A 17,495-nucleotide genomic window follows, 5' to 3' on the forward strand; every position below is an offset into this window, starting at 1 on the left:
AATATTATTTTACAGAAATTATATTGTAGAGCTAAGTTACCATTATAAATAATAATAGATCGGGTACTTACGTTTTTTTTTTTTTTGGATATCAATACCTATATAAATCTTCAATCATATTGATAAGATTTTAATCAAAAATTTATGAACTTGATAATTTAATATGTATATTCCAATAAATATGTTTATACTATGTATATTATTACACATTTATAAAGGACAACATCAACGAAATAGTATATCACATATATCAATGTTTATAACATAGATTTTCATTAATATGCAGAAGATATGCATCATAATCATGTGATATATGGATATATAATGATATATATATATAATATACACATATATACATAAATATGAATCACCTTAACTATTAAAATGCAACCCAAAGCACACCAAATTTTATTCAAATGAGCTTAAATTTAACTTTCACAAAAGCTTAGAAATTATTGCGGCAACGCTTATTTCGTTTAACAACACCTTTTTAATTTTAATTTGTGAGATCTTAACCTTCACATAAGAATATTGAACTTCATTGCTATAAACTTGAAATCTTGTAACTCTTTGTGGTACATATGTTAAATCTTTTTATGATCTAAATGAGTTTGTCGTCATTCAGTACAAGACGGGAGAATTTTCAAAAAAGATATATTTAAAATTAGGTGGATGCGGGGCAAAGGTTGGTCTGGAAGTTGGTAAGAAATTCATCCTTTTTAGTTTTCTTGTTGATCTAATTTTTTTCTTTGGAATTGTATTTATTATGAATGAAATAATTCGCACATGGAATGATTTCTGCATATCAAATATTACACATTGAGTTTAAGAATAATCATATTTCAATTCTCAATGAGGATATGGAACATCGTGTGAAAAATAAAAAAATAAAGTAAACTTTACCTAAATCTCATAATGGAAAAGTTTAATTACTATACATCCCACATTGTATCAAAATTACCCGATATCCCCTTTTTTTCAACTTTTCTGATACATTAGATTTGTATCTGATACATCAATTATCCAATCAGTAATTAATGAAGATCATCTATTTATGGATATTATCTTAATATAAGGGATGATTGGTATCAAATCAATTAGTGATCTAATTAATGGGATTAATTTGGCCCAAAAAAGAACGGTTGTGCAGTTGAAGATTTAAGCCAAAAAAAAAAGAGCATAAAAACAAACCAATTTCGTTTCCATTTTTTTTCCAGTTTGGGTTATGTATCTGATAGATCAGTTATGTATATGATACATCAATTGTTAAAAAAAACAATTGTTATGTCCATGAAGATTCAAGCCAAAAAACACAGCGTCGTCTCGAATGGAAAAAACAGAGCATCAATTCATACCGAAGTTGATTTCATTTATTTTTCAACTTTTGCTGATACATAGGTTATGTATCTGATACATAACTTTAGCTATATAATAGTTAATGCACATCAGCTATTTATGGATAAAAGATTGGCTCTTTATATCAATTACTGATCTATTAAAGAAGGCGACAGTTATGTAGATGAATTTTGAAGTCAAAAGTCAGAGCATCGAGTACAAGAAAAACAACAGAGCATCAATTCAAAGCAAACTTCGCGTTTCATCAATTAATCGATATGAATATCCCGATACTACTGAGACATTCTGGAGTTTGGCAATCCGATATTACTTATGAAAAATACAAAAGTGATGGAATCGTTGTCGGTGACAATGTATCTTACTCAAATTTAAAAGCAGCAATCGCTGCTGAATTGAGTGTGGATGAATCAGAGAAAGAAATTGAAATCCGATACATAGTTGAAGGTAACTCGTCGCCAATATATATTCGTAATGATATGGGTGTTAATCTTTACGTAGAGTTGAAGAAGAAAGAGCCTGGTTTCGTGAATTATCCCCTTTGCATATCAAGCTTTGATATAAAAAGATGTGAGATAAAATCATTCGACAGTACATCTGGAGCAATCGTTTGTGCCGAATCAAATGCGAATGAGTTCCATAATTTTGGTTTAGAAGAATCTGGTAAAGTTGCAAGTTGTTATATAGCAGAATCGGAGTTGACGAACTACATAGATGATACAAATGGTGCGGAAGTGAAGGAGAATCAATTCTATAAGGATAAAGCAACTCTAGTTGATGTAATGGCCAAATACAAAATCAATAATGAATTTAATTTCAAGGTTAAAAGATCCGACAGTAAAAGGTATGCGCATATTCTGCATTTGAAAATTTTGATGTTGTTTAGTATCCAACATTATGTATCAGATACATATTACTGTGTGTATCTGATACATTCTTAAAGTAAAATGATTTTTCATGTCATGATACATCAAAACTACATTTCTGCATCTGGAAATTTTGATGTTGGATAGTATCCAACAGTATGTATCAGATACATATTACTGTGTGTATCTGATACATTCTTAAAGTAAAATGATTTTTCATGTCATGATACATCAAAACTACATTTCTGCATCTGGAAATTTTGATATTGGATAGTATCCAACAGTATGTATCAGATACATATTACTGTGTGTATCTGATACATTCTTAAAGTAAAATGATTTTTCATGTCATGATACATCAAAACTACATTTCTGCATCTGGAAATTTTGATGTTGGATAGTATCCAACAGTATGTATCAGATACATATTACTGTGTGTATCTGATACATTCTTAAAGTAAAATAATTTTTCATGTCATGATACATCAAAACTCCATTTCTGCATCTGGAAATTTTGATGTTGGATAGTATCCAACAGTATGTATCAGATACATATTACTGTGTGTATCTGATACATTCTTAAAGTAAAATAATTTTTCATGTCATGATACATCAAAACTCCATTTCTGCATTTGGAAATTTTGATGTTGGATAGTATCCAACAGTATGTATCAGATACATATTACTGTATGTATCTGATACATTCTTAAAATAAAATAATTTTTCATGTCATGATACATCAAAACTACATTCCTGTAACTCAGTTAAAAAATGATAATAATGCTGTCAGTATGTATCAGGTTCATAATACTCTATGTATCAGATGTTTTTTTAACAATACATACAAAGAAGCATGTATCAAGTACATGGGTTGACACACTTCCTATCAGTATGTCACTGTATTTGTTCATATTATAAATGAAAAAATATTGATATGATACATGTTATTTTTTTAATACAAATGCAGTTATGTGATAGTATGCCTTTCAGAAGGATGTTGTTGGAGAATGAAAGCTTCATGTTGGAAAAAAACGGATATATTCAAAGTTAGATATTTCAATAGTGAACATTCATGTGCACTGAGAGATAGGATTTTCAACAAAGTTCATGCTACAAAGGCTTTTGTTAGTGCATTCACAGCCCCTAAATTGGTTAATCATAAGAGAATTGTCACCCCTAATGATATACGAGAGGATATTAAATCAGCGTATGGAATTGATATTACCTATCAACAGGCATGGCGTTCAAAAGAGCATGCTTTGCAGATGTTAAGGGGAAAACCTGCTGATGGATATAGACAGCTGCCTGTATATATACATATTCTAAAAACCGTATATCCAAATTCGTACATAAGTATGCACAAGTCATCAACTGATGAATTCATGTATTTGTTCATAGCGTTAAGGCCCTTGATGAGGGGGTTTCAGTTTTGTCGACCAGTAGTTGTTGTTGACGGTGCACATCTTGATGGACCTTATAAAGGGACGTTTGTATCAGCTAGCACACTTGATGGGGCAGGTATTACTTTCTTATACTGTGTCTTATTGAATAATAGTGTGTCATCTCATTTTTCACGTTTGTTGTGATTCTGATGAATTCTAATAACTATTGTATCGCTATTATTGATTTATTAGGTTGCATATTGCCGTTGGCGTATGGTATTGTTGATACGGAAAATGATTCATCATGGACGTGGTTTTTTCAGAATTTCAAGAATGCATTTGGAGAGAGGGACAATATGTGTGTTGTATCAGATAGGAACGAAAGCATAATCAAGAGTGTAAGCATGGTATTTCCCAATGTTCCTCATTTTGCATGCATATGGCATATATGGAAAAATGTGTGTACTAAATACAGAAGGAGCAAAGCTGTACTAAGTGACATCTTCTATTCAATGGCCAAGGCATACCGAAAAGATGAAGTCGATAAATTAATGGCCAAAGTTGAAAGAATCGATCAACGGGTGGCACAATATTTAAAAAATGCAGGATACGAAAAGTGGTCAAGGGTTCATGCCACTGTCAACAGGGGTAGAATGATGACTTCTAACATCGCAGAATGTATCAATGGATGTCTTGTTGAAGCACGAGAGCTGCCTATAATTGACTTTTTGGAGCAAACGAGAATGTTATTTGGTTCTTGGAACTGCAAAAATAGAGAAATAGCATCTTATACAAAACATACTTTGGGTAGAAAATTCGAAGATATCCTAGTTTCAAACACGATCAAGTGTTCGAGAATGAAGGTACACGATACATACTTTCTGACGCATATATACTGATACATCAGTGTAGATACATGATAGATACTTTCTGATACATACTTTCTGATACATATATATTGATACATCCGTTCTAATACATCATTTCTGTAATTGAATCATACTTTATGATACATATATGTGTTATTTATTTCTTGGTGGCTGATGATTCATCAGTTATGTATAACATGTGCTAATTAAATAATGAAACTTCAATTATGATACATAAGTTCTATATTTGATACATAAGTTCTGATACATATATGTAAAGATTATTTTCCTTCAGGCTGATGATTAATCAGTTATGCATAAATTGTTCTAAATATATACTGATACATCAGTGTAGATACATTATTAGTGTAGATGATACATAAGTACTATTAGATATATGTGAAGTTTATTTATATCAGTTTGTTGCTTCGTCATTCAAGTAAAGCCTGTGTTCATTATACACTGATATATCAATTCAGATACATCAAAATGTGTAGTTGATACATAAGTACTGACACATATAAACATAACATGTTTAAAATACATACTGATACATCAGTTCTGATACATCATTTCTGTAATTGATACGTACTTTCTGATACATATATGTGAAATTTATTTCTTGCTGATTGTTGATTCACCTGATATGTATATCCTGTGATAATTATTACCCTTTAACATCAGTTCTGATACATAGTTGTGTATGTGAGGAAGCAATACTGATACATAAATTTGAAATATAATTCCTGCAGGTTGTTGCTTCATCAGAGTATCTTTATTCTGTTTACGAATTAGGTATAAGATACATTGTGTGTCTAGAGAGAAAAACATGCACTTGTGGTAGATTTCAACTAGACGAGATACCATGTCCACATGCAATTGCAGTGTTGAAGAGCAAGAACATTACTGACCTGCACCCATATTGTTCTGATTACTACAAACCAGAGGCGTTGGCAAATACTTATGAATTACCAATGGTTCCAATGCCAGATAAGAAAGACTGGACTGCTCCGAAGGAAATTTTGGAAGAAATTGTCTTGCCGCCAATATACAAAAGGATGCCAGGAAGACCAAAGAAAGGGAGAAAAAAGTTTGTTAATGAGAAAATAACAAGTAGCACAAATTCTTGTGGACGTTGTGGCCACGAAGGCCACAACAGAAAGACTTGTAATTTCATTCCTAAATAGATATGATGTTTGTGGTATCTCGGTGTACATTCTAATTGAATCATAAAATAACATCTATTATTATATTTTATATTTGAATTTGACACGTGACATAAATATAAAAATCTTTTAGTGACAATTTATTTATGTATCAAGATTATAACATTTTATTGCTACAATTTTTTTAAAATAAAATACAGGACTTCCATCGGTTCGCCATGACTTGGATTAATGACAAATCTCACATGGTTTATTTTTTGGATCGTTATTTTCCCAAACATAAACATTCTTGTCTTTTCGACAACCATAATTACACAAAAGTTGTTGGTGATACATAAGATCCTATTTGATATAGGTTGTAGATTATCATATGCAGTAAATCTTGATAAATGCAAATCTGATACATAAGCAAGATGTATCATATACTTTAAATCTTGAGACAGAATTCTTATGCAAAAAAATTAATGTATCAGAATCATTAAATATTGAGAAATGAGAATCTGATACATGTGCATGATGTATCATAATAAAAAAAACTTGATTCATGTATCAGAATTCACAAAATGTGACACTTATGAATATTATACTCGATACAAGTTTGATACAGTAGAGTATAAAACATAAACTTTGAATTTATATTCCATTTTGATACCAGAGAAAAACATAGTAAATCTGAGGTATGGAAATATTAAAATATACTAAATCTGATACATTACAGTTTATGTATCAGATACATTGGAAGAATCAGAATCACCTAAAATGTGTACTATCAAAAAAAATTTATTGAACATCAATCAGTTCTCCTTGGTTTGGAGATATGTCTCTCCTTGGTTTTTTTGGATCGTCGTTATCGCTAACATAACCATCCATGGCCTTCTGACAACCATATCTCCATAAGAGTGCGGCATATCTTGAACGGAAGAATTCAGCGTTTAGTCCGGTACTTGGAATAGAAATTCCATCACTAAGATATTCAGCAAACATGGCCAGGAAAACTCCACAATCCCTGCAAATAAAGGAATACAGGAATTTAAAAAAAGTAAAATTGACATATGAATGATTTAGGTATACATAGCCGATGTTAAAACTCACAAGCTGCCACTTCCCTGTTGCGCAATTCCTTCAACATACTCAACTGCTAATGGGTGATGTGGTTCAAGCATATTACCGGTTGATTTGTCCTTGTATGAATCAAGAGACGACCAATCAGTACGTTCGTTGTTGTCAAAGAAACCACTGTCTTGCAGGTATGTTGGTAGCATTGCTGCTATCTTTTGGATCTCTTGGAAAGGGTTGCTACTTCTTCGTCTAGGCGATGAATCATACACACGTATCAACCTCTCTTTCAACACAACTACCGCAAGAACCCAATGAAAATCCATGTCGCAGTTTACTGGAATGTATACCTCATCTACCAAATGCCAGGGCAAACCGGCTGGTATTGAGAAACCTCTTATTATGTTCTTCACGGATCTCTCTTGATGAGCTGTAACAGTGGACCTTGCCATATCTTCTTGTGTAGAAATGTTAGGTGGAAGGTGATAGTAGCGTGTGTGTGCATATTCGATGTAATTTTTGAAAATGCAATTTGTCGTTGTGTATCGATAATGATTGCTCAACTGCATCTTCGATTTCTTCCGAAGGTAGTAAAATATTACATCGATGTGCTGCACATTTTAAGAAAGTATTAGTTATATAACAACTAGCATCACATATCAGATTATGTATGTATCAGATACATTTATCTATCTATGTATCAGATACATTAATATGTATGTATCAGGTAGTTAGTATGAGTTGTATCATATTATTTATGATGAAATTTTTACCTCATCGTTCCAGCATCTGTCCGGCTGTGACATTAGGTAGAACCAGTTCTTATCTTTAGGAAATGCCACAACAAAGTCCATTCTTTCAAAGCCGAATGAAGAGCACTTAGATCTGTAATGATCCTCCTTCGAATTCCTGAATGGAAACTTGTAGTTTAATAACATAACAAATATAATACACGACTTGTATGGGTATAAGTTGAATATGTCATACTTACTTGTTGCCATGTGATTTTAGAAGTCCTTTATCTATCCATTCAGAGTATTCTGTGACAAGCTCGGAAGGGGGTTGATAGCATATACCAAAACCTTCAAAAGGGTGTGTCTGATGCGTAACATCTGACAAATTTTCCTTTCCCTTTTCACTCGACCCAAAGTTTGAAAGATACGGCGACTGTAAGATCTTCGAAGGAATCCTGCTTCTTCGAGATGGTGTCTTCGCATCGTCAGACAATACATTAGCTTTTGATGGAAGAGTGGTTGGTAGCTGGCTATCGCGTAATAGACATTCATCCTGAACTTGCTCATGACTAACAGCTGTCAATGGCATGGCTGGTAATGGAAGTCCGTATATTAGAGCATCTATCACATCCAGAGTTTCTGACGAAAATGGTGCTGAAGTATTGGATTCTGATGTGCTTGGTTTGATTTTTTCTTTTTCAATCTCCTCGACTTGCTCTTCTACTTTGGCAGATTTATCATCAGCTACTCTTCCATCTTTCTTTACAGTGTTCTACACGTAATGTATAACGTCATTAAAAAAATTAATAATGTTGATTTTATCTCAATAAAGAATCTGATACATTACCTGTAATGTATCAGAATCAGCAATAAGCTGATCAGTATCTGCTCTTTGTGGTTCCATTTGGTGTGCTGATACATCCTTGACGGATGGTTCATCTTCCTGGAAACATAATAACATTTACTTATGATATATATGTACTAAATGTCTAGATATATATATATTTAAAGAGGTAGAGCTTATACAAAATATATATACAGAATCAAATTATTCATCAATTTGTTTCTGATACATTACCTTTAATGTATCAGAATAAACTTGCTGATCAAATAATTCAGGAACATCTGCTAAAATGCTTTGTTCCGATATGTTGTCCACCTGATTTATCATGGTGGATGGTTCAGGTCCCTGAAAACATAATAACATTTACAATTGATACATGACAATGAAAATTATTCAGAAGTTTAAAAGCATAAATATCAAATATTACATGATGTATGTACCTTAATATCTTCCTGGACATTAGATTTGTCATTTTTTTGGGGTGGGTCAGATTTATTTGCAAAATTGTGCACCTCCAATCCAGTAGGTGCTTCTTGTTGTTCAACCACATGGAATGATTGATCAAAATCATCTTTTTTAACTTGAGATGATGTGCCAGTCATTCGGTTCGCCATACTGTCGATGGCTTTCAAAAGATCAATGTGATTTGAATCCATTTTGTTCTCCAAACGCTTGAACTTCCGGTCAACCTTGATACATGTATATGAAAAATCAGAATGTATCACCTAATTAAAAGTATATTGTACGTGATACATCTTAAAGTAATAACTTACGTATCTCTTTAGAGACTTCTTTATGGACTTCTTCAATGCTTTGAATTGCATATGAATAATTCGATCCGAATGACCGGAAGATTCACCTCCTAAAGCTGACTTCGCCCCTGGTACATTGTCAGGAGAAACAGGCTTTTCTGATTCCTTTGGTGACTTTGCCCCCGGTTCATTGTCAGGAGAAACAAGATTTTCTGATTCATTTGGTGGTATGAAATCCTTGTGCATGTTGGCTGTTTCTACTTGAATTGGCTTTTTAGCAGGGGAAGTCTTCATTCTCTTGGAAGGAGGTGGAGAAGATGTCTCAGCGACATCCCTGGATCTCTTTAAAAATTCAGTGGGTGGTGTTGTTGAGAAGTCCTCAAATCCAGTGACTTCATGAGGTTTTCTGAAATTGACCTTGGCAGCCGATGTTGAATCTTCAGGTTTCTGTTGGCTGTCATGAACGACAATAGATTCCATTTCATGTTGAGGTTGGACAATGTTGGAGCATGGATACTGCAAAAAAATTGAATAATTGATACATGTTAATTCTGATACATAGACATGATGTATCAGAAATATTACTCCTTCATACATGCTAAATTGATAGAAAAACAACATTATCTGATACATACATGCAGATGTATCATGAGATGTAATTCTAGATACATTATAATTTGATACATAAGATAGAGTTTTCATGAGTTGTAAATACTGATAAATGAGTTTTCATGAGCTGTAAATACCTTTATGATACATACCATTATATGTATCAGAAAGGTTATATAAAGTATATGTATAAGATACATTATATCTTGATACATTTATATCCTGATACATAAATATATGAGCTGATACATCCACTTTATGAATCAAATTATACTGTATCAAGGTCATGGATATATAATGTATCTTAGATTTTATGTATAATGAATCAGTGCATAAACGAATAATATTCAAAGCATGTACCTCACTGAAGATGGTAGACATGAATGTCTCAAATTTTGGCTTCACGGCGACAACACGCCAGTTAAGAATTCTGGGAATTTTATTACCCACTCTTACAGCAATTTCAGAGGGAACTTGAGATGCACATTCATATATCCAAACATTCAGAGCGTATGGCATGCCGCCTAGACGATACATTTGTTTGGCATTTGAAAACTCCTGACGCATTCCTTTTATCAATTTTGAATATGCTAATTTCCCCCATGGATATTGCTCATAACTACCATCTTCTACCATCTTGAAATCATCAACTGATATAGGTGCATCACCTAGTTGAGAAAAAACAAAAGTATGGATGAAATAGAGAATGGCCATCTGAACGGCATCTTCGTTTGTTTTCCATCCTCCAACCAGAAAACGCTCAACGAAACGAGCTTTGTTGACCCCATTTTTGGCACCAGGAAAATATAAAGACAATAATCTACTTGCTTGATCATCAGAATACTTGAAGTCATTCATATTACCGGTGCATCGCAAACCAGTAATGATAGCAAAATCATTTATTGTAAATCGCAGTATATTACCCTGCACATGACGAATGTGCAGTTCTTCTTTGTTTTTTTGGTCTACCTCAAGAAGTAAGAGGCATTTGATGATTTGCCCTTGAAAGTTGCAGTTTGGCATATCTAAGTAGTGACCAAATATAGATTGCCTAAATAACTTTATACCTTCTTCACCTATTGATGATTCAAAATCATCAAGAAAATTAGCCCTATATGCCGTTCCGAATCTCAATGGGTGTGACGGGATCTTCTTGATGACGTATTTCATTCCCTGCATTGACATAAAAATAGTTAAATACAACTTGAACTCTATACATGGATACGATGTATCATATGCATTAAGATATCTGATGCATAAGATGAGATTCTGATACATACAGAAGATGTATCAGAAACAATTATATATTATATTCTGATACATACATGTATATGTATCAGAATCATTAAAATTTGAAACATCAAAAAATGACACTTACACATGGTATATCAGAAATAGTAAATCCCAAAAAAAATTGCATTTGAAAAATACATTATGTATCTGATACATAAATATATATGTATCAGAATCATTAAAACTTGAAATAACAAATACTGAGGCTTAAAGATGATGAATCAGAATTAGTAATTCTCAAAAAATTTCATATGAAACATACATTATGTATCTGATACATAAATGTAGATGTATCAGATTCATTAAACTTGAAATAACATAAACTGAGACTAAAACATGATGTATCAGAAATAGTAAATCTCAAATATTTACATTTGAAAAATACATTATGTATCTGATACATAAATATATATGTATCAGAGTCATTAAAAATTAAAACAACAGAAACTAAAAATTAATAATGATGTATCAGAAATATAAAATCTCCATAAAAAATACATTTGAAAAAGATAATATGTATCTGATACATAAATGTATATGTATCAGAATCATTAAAAATTAAAACAACAGACACCTAAACATGATGTATCGGAAATAAAAAACCTCCAAAAGATTTCCTTTTAAAAAGATATTATGTATCTGATACATAATGATATGTATCAGAAACATTAAAACCTTCACAAAAAATGCATTCTAAAACAAAAAAACTTAATTGAACACATACCTTTGGGAGATTAGGGCGTGTTGTAACCCCTTCAATTTTTTTGACTACTTCATTGGGTGCATGTTTAACTGTAGCTTTTGACTTCAAATTCTCTCGTAGCTTATTCATCACTGCCGGATCGTTACGATGTTTTGATCTAACTTCGTCGTAACCTTCCCAAGACGAATCAGACCCGGGAGAAACAAGAATTCGTTGATTTTTAGTGGACTGTTTGAGACCATGAACGGAATCCATATGTATAAGCTAAAGTATGAGAAACACAAATAGATAGATTTACAGAAGAAAGCAAATGATAAAAAATTAGAAGATTTATCAAAAGATTTTCAGAAGAAATCAAAATATACAAATTTTAGGAGAAATCATATTGAATGAGGATGAATTAAAGTTTCATATAAGGAAAGATTGATACATTACCTTATTTGGAACCTGATTAACACTTGAAGGAGCAAATTAGGGCAAGAAAAGAGGGATAGGGCGGATGTATCAGTGATTTTAGAGAGAGAAAGGAAAAGGAGGGAATTTGGAAATTTTTTGGTGTATATGGGAGTAAAAGTAAATATATTAGGGGAAGTTGTGTAAAAAGGTAATTTTCCCAAAAATAAAATAATAATTACTCATGAAAGGTTGGGCCTGGGATTATAGTGTTCTTATCGTTATGTGTTATTTTTCCTGTATTAAGGTTAGTAAATCAGAAATTATAAAAATGAAAATAAAAAAAATAGTATCCGAGTCTACAGAATTCACTGTGTATCCTCAAAGAATTTAATCTCTTCACTATACCCGAGGTTATTGATTATTTCCTCCCAAGATAAAATAGATAAATTATTAAAGAAGTTGTGGTACCTCAAATTTCAATAATTTCAGCGAATCAAAAGCCAGCAACAAAATTACACAAAGATTCAACTTTGTTTGTAAGAAAATATATGCAGAAGAGAAAGAAATTCAATGTTTAAAAATGAGAGAAAAATCCTCTATTTATAGACAACAAAGGGCAGTGTGAACACTGCTTATTGTGGTTTATTGGAAAAGTCACAACCCTTCACAAAAGTCACAATCTTTCAGAAAAGTCGCAACTCTTCAAAAAAGTTATAATTTTTTTTGGAAAGTCACAATCTTTCGAAAAGTCATAACCTTTCGAAACGGTCACAACCCTTTGGAAAAGTCATAACCTTTCGAAAATGTCACAACCTTTAATTTCTTATTCACACATTTAAAACCCTACAATCCCCCACATGAATGGAAAAATGGCTATTGTTAAAATATATGTATGAAAAACTGTGTGATTTGTAAGTAAAAATTAATTGTATTTGGATAAGTAGGTTTTTCTTTGAACTTTCTGTAGTGAACATATAGCGGATATACTCGGTCAATCGATAGATTTGATATCTTTGAACCATTGAGCTTTGGTGTATACCTAGACAACATAAGTCACACAATCAACCCTTTAACTGTTTTTGGTTCTCATGATTTTGTTCGTTTCAGCCATGAACACTTCTTGGTTCATAAGTGCGTAGAGAACTAACCTTACCGAATTCTCCTTGAAGCAGCTTATACTTCACACTTACATAGGTGATATCTAAATGTATTATGCCGTAGAAACACCATTTGATATACCCTTATCAAACTTAGATATCATTAAAAGGTCCTAATCCCTTATTTTTGTTATTGAACATTGTCGTATCATGAGAATGGATCATAAAAATTATTTTGACAATGTTGAACCATCATCAATAACTTTGTTTGATCTCCTTGAACCTAGATCTTGAGATCTCCAGTCTTCTAGGTAGAGTTACCGCCACGATGATTTGTCCTCAGCCATAGTCCCATTTCCTTTGATGATCTCTCAACTCCTTCTCTAGTTAGGCCTTTTGTAAGTGGATCTGACACATTATCCTTTGACTTTACATAGTCAATTGCGATAATTCCACTAGAGAGTAGTTGCCTAACGGTATTATGTTTTCTTCGTATATGATGATACTTACCGTTATACATAACACTCCAGCTCTTTCTATTGCAGCTTGCCTAACATAATGTATGCATATAAGAGCCATTGATTTGGACCAAAATAGAATATCTTCTAAGAAATTTCGGAGCCATTCTGCTTCTTCACCGGCCTTGTCTAAGGCTATAAACTTAGACTCAGTTATAGAGCGAACTATACATGTTTGTTTGGAAGATTTTCAAGCTTTCCTCCACCAATGGTGAAAACGTATCCACTTGTGGACTTAGTTTCAGTTGACCCAGTAATTCAATTTGCATCACTATATTCTTCAACAATTGTTGGATACTTATTGTAATGCAAAGTAAAATTTTGAATACAACAACAACAACCCAGTGAAATCCCACAACGTGGGGTCTGGGGAGGGTAGAGTGTACGCAGACCTTACTCCTACCAAGGTAGGACGGCTGTTTCCGAGAGACCCTCGGCTCAAAAAAGACATAAAAAGGGGGTCAGATAAGATTAAGAAATTCAAAGCGCTATAGAAAAATAAATAACGAAGGCATCACATATAAAATAGAGTAATCACAAGTACTGAAAGTAATAAATAGTAACAGAAATAGCAGAAATGAGAGCACAAGGAATTGTAATGCGCCTACGAATAGGGAAGAATAACGAGACTATGTACTAGCCTTCTACCCTAATGTGAGTCTTCCACACCCTCCTATCTAAGGTCATGTCCTCGGTAAGCTGTAACTTAGCCATGTCCTGTCTAATCACCTCTCCCCAATATTTATCTTACATTTGTCCAACAATACCTCTAGTCTTAGACTTGGCGGGGGCTAAGACATGTAGCTCACCCTCAAATAAGGTGACCATACAATACCACAGTAGATGTCTAAAGTTCTTCAACATAGCATAAACTAAAAGAAAATGAGTATTGTCCCCGAAACATGGGAACTCACCCAAAAGAAACCTTCAAGCAATCTCAACTAGCCACGTGGAGGAGGACGAGGAGGAACATCGATCCCTATATGGTGATATCATGTAGGCAAAGAGTATGCGTTAGTACTTTGAATGTACTAAGTATGTGAGCAATACAATGCATGTCATAATAATGTGCAATTGATCAAGTTAGAAAATATACTAAGTAAATCATTAAATCATGATAGTAATTCATGAACACCCTCAATACAATTTGGAAACCATAATGGAGTCACATGAAAATATAGACACTATAGTGATAATCATAAGTCAAAGTAAGAAGTCATTTTCCTTATAGAATGCCATGATACAATAAGGTGATATAATAGGCCATTTTAAAACTATGAAACCATTTGAAATACTATTTGAAACCATGAGACTTGTCCAATGCAATATAGGAACCACCATGAATCATAAAAGAACTTAACCACCATAATGGAAATCATGAGTTATTATAAGAAAACATATACTTTGAAAATACCATGAATCGTAACGAAGTGTACAATAAATCCTTTGGGAGAAACCTTTAACCTTGTGAGAGCACATACTTTACTTTGTGAGAGATATCGCTATAGTAAGAAAATACCTTAATCATTTTGGGAGAGACGTTTTACCTTTTTGTGAGATGAACCGTTATAGTAGACATCATAGTAAATATCTTAAACATGGGGAGAGGGACCTTGTACCTTTGTGAGAGCGATCGTTAACCGACATAAACCATGTGAGCTATAACATGGAGTCCATAGTGCACCAAATAGACTAATAATAATCGACCATCCCAGGTCATAGATTTATGAGTCTAGAACAGAGAGTACATAGTGCACCAAATAGACTAATAATAAGGAAATATGACCTTACTCGTTCCAATTAAACTCACATTAACCTTAAGAAACATTTAATCAAACACTTTATGAGCATGACTTCGTAAGGGAAGACCTTTAGTATGAACAAGTCTTAACTCACCTGAAAGCTTTAAATTCAATTCCCTTTCTTCAAGTTTCGAGAGTATTCAACGGCTCACAGGCTACGAATATAGAGCTAAGATCATCAAGACATACTCAACTAACAATAGCAAGTTCTGAAACTACTTCAAAGCTTAATTGAGAACTTCATTCACTTTTATGATTATGTTTCTAATCTAACTCTAGTTTCCATTCTCAAAAACTCAATAACGTTCTTAATACCAATGACTTATGGTTATTTTAATAATCTACATCCCAAAAGATATACTCGACTAATTAGAAATTCTATTAAGGTCTGAAATTCGCCAAAATAGTTGATGGCTTCGTCCAACACAGAAAAGAAGTATCTTCCCCCCATTTCTTTGGTATTTTTATTAACCTTGTAACATTCCTCAAAATGCTCACAAGTGTCTTAAAAATGCCTTGGGAATAGGCCGCTCACCTAATACATTATCCTTAATGTATTTTAAATATCCCAAAAATCATTTCATTGTCATCCAATGATTTTGGTTGGGATTACTTGTGTATCGACTCAATTTACTTATAGCACAAGCTATGTCTGGCCGTGTACAGTTCATGATGTACATCAAACTTCCCAACACTCTTGCATAATCCAATTGATCTTGACTTTCACCTTTATTCTTAGCAAGATCAAGGTTCACATCAATTGGTATTTTTGCACTTTTAAAGTTTAAGTACTTGTATTTTTCAAGTACCTTTTGGATATAATGAGTTTGAGACAATGCTAGATCTTGAGGAGTTTTGTGAATTTTAATTTCCAATATCAAATCGGCAACTCCTAGATCTTTCATATCAAATTTACTAGAAAGCATATGCTTAGTAGCATTTATGTTTGCAATGTCGTTACTCATTATTAGCATATCATCGACATATAAACAAACAATAACAACTTTATTTGGAGTGTCTTTAATGTAAACACATTTATCACACTCATTAATTTTAAATCCATTTATCAACATAGTCTGGTCAAACTTCGCGTGCCATTGTTTGGGTGCTTGTTTTAGTCCATAAAGTGACTTAACAAGTTTGCAAACATTATTTTCTTTACTAGGAACCACAAAGCCCTCGGTTTGTTCTATGTAAATTTCTTCCTCCAATTCTCCATTTAAAAAAGTTGTTTTTACATCCATTTGATGGATTTCAGGGCCATATACTGTAGGTAGTGCAGTTAACATCTGAATTGATGTAATCCTAGTTACAAGTGAGTATGTATCAAAATAATCAAGGCCTTTTTTTGTCTAAATCCTTTGGCGGCAAATCTTGCCTTATAGTTGTCAATAATTCCATCAGCTTTTATTTTTCTTTTGAAAATCCATTTTGAACCCAAAGGTTTGGTTCTGGAGAAAGATCAACCAATTCCCAAGTATGGTTGCTCAAGATTGAATCAATCTCACTATTGACAGCCTCTTTCCAAAAAAACGAGTCCGCAGTGGACATATCTTCTTTGAATGTTTGAGGCTCATGTTTAAGAAGAAATGTTACAAAATCAGATTCGAATGAAGTAGATGTCCTTTGACGTTTACTGCGCCTTGGATTCTCTTTATTAGGTACATTCTCATTTGGTTCTTCTCGAGGTCGTTTAGACCCTTCACTAGATACTTCAAATCTAGTTTTATACGGATATATATGTTCAAAAAATTTAGCATTATCTGATTCTATTACCGTATTGTCATGAATATCCGGATGTTCGGACTTATGAACCAAAAATTAACATGCTTTACTATTTATAACATATCCAATGAAAACACAGTCCACAATCTTAGGTTCTATTGTGACCTTCTTAGGTTTAGGAACTTGGACTTTGGCTAGACACCCCACACTTTGAAATATTTTCCATTTGGTTTTCTTCCTTTCCATTTCTCGGATGGAATAGACTATGTTTTGCTGCGGGGAACTCTATTGAGTATTCGATTTGCTGTAATAATGGCTTTCCCCTACAAG

The 17,495-nt window shown here is 33.0% G+C and overlaps 2 protein-coding genes across 2 annotated transcripts; one reads left to right on the plus strand and one right to left on the minus strand.

Moving 5' to 3' along the window:
• Nucleotides 1-3,227: 3,227 nt before the first annotated feature.
• LOC129892613 (uncharacterized) lies at nucleotides 3,228-5,657 on the plus strand. The gene is made up of 3 exons (XM_055968197.1): nucleotides 3,228-3,737; nucleotides 3,854-4,464; nucleotides 5,223-5,657. The coding sequence occupies exons 1-3, from the start codon at nucleotides 3,485-3,487 to the stop codon at nucleotides 5,655-5,657; spliced, it is 1,299 nt and encodes a 432-aa protein (XP_055824172.1). The 5' UTR covers nucleotides 3,228-3,484.
• Nucleotides 5,658-6,416: 759 nt separating this feature from the next.
• LOC129892680 (uncharacterized) lies at nucleotides 6,417-10,789 on the minus strand (the record flags this gene model as incomplete). Its single annotated transcript, XM_055968264.1, has 9 exons — nucleotides 6,417-6,642; nucleotides 6,729-7,303; nucleotides 7,466-7,601; nucleotides 7,684-8,198; nucleotides 8,274-8,369; nucleotides 8,505-8,615; nucleotides 8,783-8,959; nucleotides 9,083-9,538; nucleotides 9,992-10,789. Coding segments are annotated over 9 exons (3,090 nt in total), but the record flags the coding sequence as incomplete, so codon positions are not given.
• Between the last annotated feature and the right edge of the window lie 6,706 nt (nucleotides 10,790-17,495).

This window comes from Solanum dulcamara, chromosome 6, assembly GCF_947179165.1.
Source record: "Solanum dulcamara chromosome 6, daSolDulc1.2, whole genome shotgun sequence".
Classification (NCBI taxonomy): domain Eukaryota; kingdom Viridiplantae; phylum Streptophyta; class Magnoliopsida; order Solanales; family Solanaceae; genus Solanum; species Solanum dulcamara.